We start from the raw sequence: 3,687 nt of genomic DNA on the forward strand, positions 1-3,687 counted from the left end.
CACATTATTAATGTGTCGATAAAACTTTATAACTGTTAGAAGATACCCCTAAAATATTTTATCAATACAATAGCTACTTTTTTGACATTGATAAAAAAGAATGTTAACGGTTGTGAGAGGCTCCCGTTTGAGTGTGAGAGACGTGCATTTGTGTGTTAGAGGCTTCTGTTGGAGAGTAAAGGGCTTCCGTTTTGGCGAAAGAGGGATTTTTTTTAGGGTGTGAGAGGTGTTAGTAGGGTGTGCTAGAAATATTGATGCACAGTCAAGGTTGATTGCTATGTTAACTTCAAAATTCAAATGGGAACTGCGATGACTGAACCAGCAATGAGATAGAAAGAGCCTTGAAATGATAGAATATGTGTTTGTGGTTATACAGTTTGCAGGTTGTGTCGACTATTATGTTATTTGTTTCTGGTATGAATGTTCTTGCGGGTGTTTGTGCTGTATTTCTGTCAAGTATCGTTTTATTGGTATTGTTTAACATTGTCATAAAGCGGGAGATTTGGTATGCAATAAAACCTGGTTCAACCCTCCATTTTTCTTAAAATATTCTGTACCAAGCAGCAATATATCGTTTGTTATCAAGTTGTTTGTTTCTATGTGTGTTGGAATTTGTTTTTGTTGCACTTCGGTGTTCCTGTTGTTTTCTTGTTTTTATCTTATAGTTGATGTGTTACCCTCGGTGTTGGTTTGTAGCCCGAATTTTTTTTTCTCAATCGATTTATGACTTTTGAACACCGTTTTACTATTGTTGTCTATATTTAAAAGGAAAACATTACCAGGGGTCAGTGCTAGTGCAACGGCCACTAATATTTTTTTCACCCAGTATCTCAAAATTTTAAGCGACTTCTGTTTTACTGCCTTCATGTACTTTTCATTTTGATTAACATAAAATACAATTCTATATATTATCTAAATAAATCTTATATATTTAGTATGATAAAAATATGTACAAAAAAGTTTACCTCAAGCATTGTTCAAATATCATTTTATAGTTCTAGTTTAATTTTGCTGTCGTCGACAACAGTAAAAGGATCAAACAATTCTTTATTAGTAATCAGATTGTGGGCCATGAATTTGGTCTTTTTGTTTCCATGAAAAAATAAACTTTTAAGTGGAGCCCCTAGTCGACTTTTCACTGTGACAAATAAATCATGTTTTCGGTTAGAAAAGTCAATGTCATACCCAAGCCGTACAAATGCTCGCAGTTTTGGATCCGTTTGCTCAGATGTTTCAAGCTGGTCAAAGTTTATGACTATTATATTTCTTTCCATGTATTGTCTAAAGTGACACCAGATATATTTCCATTCAATTTGTGTCCAGGTTACATCATTTTGTTGGTAATAATCACATAATATTATCAAGTATTTTCTGCTGTTGATAATCTGTTCTAAAATTTCTTCTTCTTTAATAGAACCTGGGGGTAAATCACGACAAGGTACGAACAGTCGATATCCAGATGCCTCAAGATGTCTAACTAATACGTTCAAAACCCAGATACGTAACTCATCATTTTCATCGTTGAAAGAAACGAAAGCATCGTATTTTAGAAGAAATCCTACTTTGGAAACTGAGTTTCGGAGAAAATACTTCCTCTGCAACAAATATATTTCATACCTGAAAATGTAGACGACACCAAAAATAATCATAATAAGTGTAGATAAAATGCTTAAAATAATAGATATGGTAATCATTATGTTATCTTGCTTACAAATATCATCGGCTATGATTTCATCAAGTGGAATAAGACCACGATCTGTCTCACAAACTAAGGAACTCATATTACTGCATTGTTTTAAATCTCTGTTTTCAGCCCAGGTCTTCATCCACTCCGTATCACAACCACATTCTATTGTTACATCTCCAAACTTTGACTTGCATGGATTAAGTGTCTGAAAGGCGCGTGGAACTTTTTTAAAATTATTATCAGCAAAATTAAGATCTATGTCTTCTGGTAACATCTCAATCGCTTCATGCGAAAAGGTCGCAACCTTATTCCCTGACATATCAAGCACGGTTGCATCCTTTAGATAGCTCCTGTTACCAAAATGAGTGATGTTATTATCTTTAAAAATCAATGTAAGGTTATTACTGAATCGGTTGCCCGACGGTACATAGCGAGGCAATTCTTTAAGACCTACACCGCTACAGTCAACAACTGTTCGTCTTTCTTTAGGTTGGTAAAAACACTTACACTTTGGTGGACATTTTTGTTCAACGGTTAAATTACATATGAAGATATCAAGACGACCTTCCTTCACAATATCTGGAATAGTTTTGCCTCTATATTCTAGAGGAAGCCAGCATGATATGTTAAAATAGTCTCTCCAAATCCTTTTTATGATGTCTTCCGCCAGTTCAAGGTATGGTTCCATATGACAATCGCAGGTCCATTTCACATCAGGCATAACAAAACCATAAGATAATACCTTACCAAGAATAGTAATGTCAGTAATACCAAGTGTTTCAAAATCAATGAACGTTGTAAAACTATTACCGACTAGGTCAACTATTCCACCAGTGTAATTCTTATTAGGATCTATCTTAAAGTTATTTGTATTGACAATTTCCGAAATATTGTTAGATTTAAAAGTAATTTCACAGAAATCCGATTCCGATATCATGTTGCTAAACTCAATTGAACACATATCATTATGAGAAAAATCTGCTTTTGCTATTTGAAGTGACTTTGCAGTAATTGTTGAAGGCGCTAGCAATTTTAATCCATTGTGTGTAACCCTTAGTTCGCGTAAATTTGTAAGACCATTGAAGGTATCATTTCCTATAAAGTGAATTTTGTTATAACTTAGGTCCAGATCATCTAACATGGACAAACATGATAAATTTCCAACTTCAGTCAGTTCATTCGACTGTAAATCAATGCGAACTATATTCGGAAAAGCACAAATGTTTATTGGAAGTTTCGAAAGGTATCCTTGTGAGTGGTATAAACTGTAATATTGACTTTTATTTTGTTCTTCAGAAAATACCTCCGCAATTCCATTTCTGCGTACGTACTCGAGCTGAAGGCGTACTGTTAAATCGACTGGTACCTCCCATAATGGTTTAGCTCTACACATGCAACAGTGTTCCCAAGTCCATTGGTGTTTTAGCGGATCTGGTGTGCATGTTTTGTATGGACATTTCATATATGTCCGATTTGCATTCTTAGGGATCCATGGGACGAATTCATCGTTCCAATACCAAGGTCGTGAATAAACGGAACAAATTGCAGCAAGAACCAAAACAGTTAACAAAGTGTATTTCATAATAAAGACGATTCAATACATTTGAAGAATGCTCTATTGCATCAAAACGTTTGTTAGCGAATGGAATTATATCAAAACAGGTATAGTTTACCTTGTACGAGATAAGAAACCTAAAATAGGTTTCTATAATAAATAATCTTTTCTTTTTATCAACATACATTATTATTGATCCATTTAAGGTACTTGTTCATACACATGCATAAAAAATATGCTTTTGGATAAACATTATTGTCGTATATACTGAGAATATGTAGATTTTCACAGCCTGTGACTGATTTATATTACTGACGAGTAACTTAGAAAGAGTGAAATGGATACAACGTGTCGTAAAAAACTTAAACATTTTATTCATTACTGAACTTAGTTAGAATTTCAGTTATTTATTACTCCTGTGTAATAATATGAAACTCAATAGTTA

General features: G+C 33.9%; 1 protein-coding gene across 1 annotated transcript; it reads right to left on the minus strand.

Moving 5' to 3' along the window:
• Nucleotides 1–984: 984 nt before the first annotated feature.
• Nucleotides 985–3,311, minus strand: LOC134686410 (toll-like receptor 6). The gene has a single exon (XM_063546080.1). The coding sequence runs from the start codon at nucleotides 3,267–3,269 to the stop codon at nucleotides 990–992; it is 2,280 nt and encodes a 759-aa protein (XP_063402150.1). The 5' UTR covers nucleotides 3,270–3,311; the 3' UTR covers nucleotides 985–989.
• Between the last annotated feature and the right edge of the window lie 376 nt (nucleotides 3,312–3,687).

Source organism: Mytilus trossulus, chromosome 10, assembly GCF_036588685.1.
Source record: "Mytilus trossulus isolate FHL-02 chromosome 10, PNRI_Mtr1.1.1.hap1, whole genome shotgun sequence".
NCBI lineage: Eukaryota > Metazoa > Mollusca > Bivalvia > Mytilida > Mytilidae > Mytilus > Mytilus trossulus.

What these genes read in the sequence shown, in the direction of transcription:
- LOC134686410 (XM_063546080.1), bottom strand. Translation starts at nt 3,269, where the DNA reads ATGAAATACACTTTGTTAACTGTTTTGGTTCTTGCTGCAATTTGTTCC.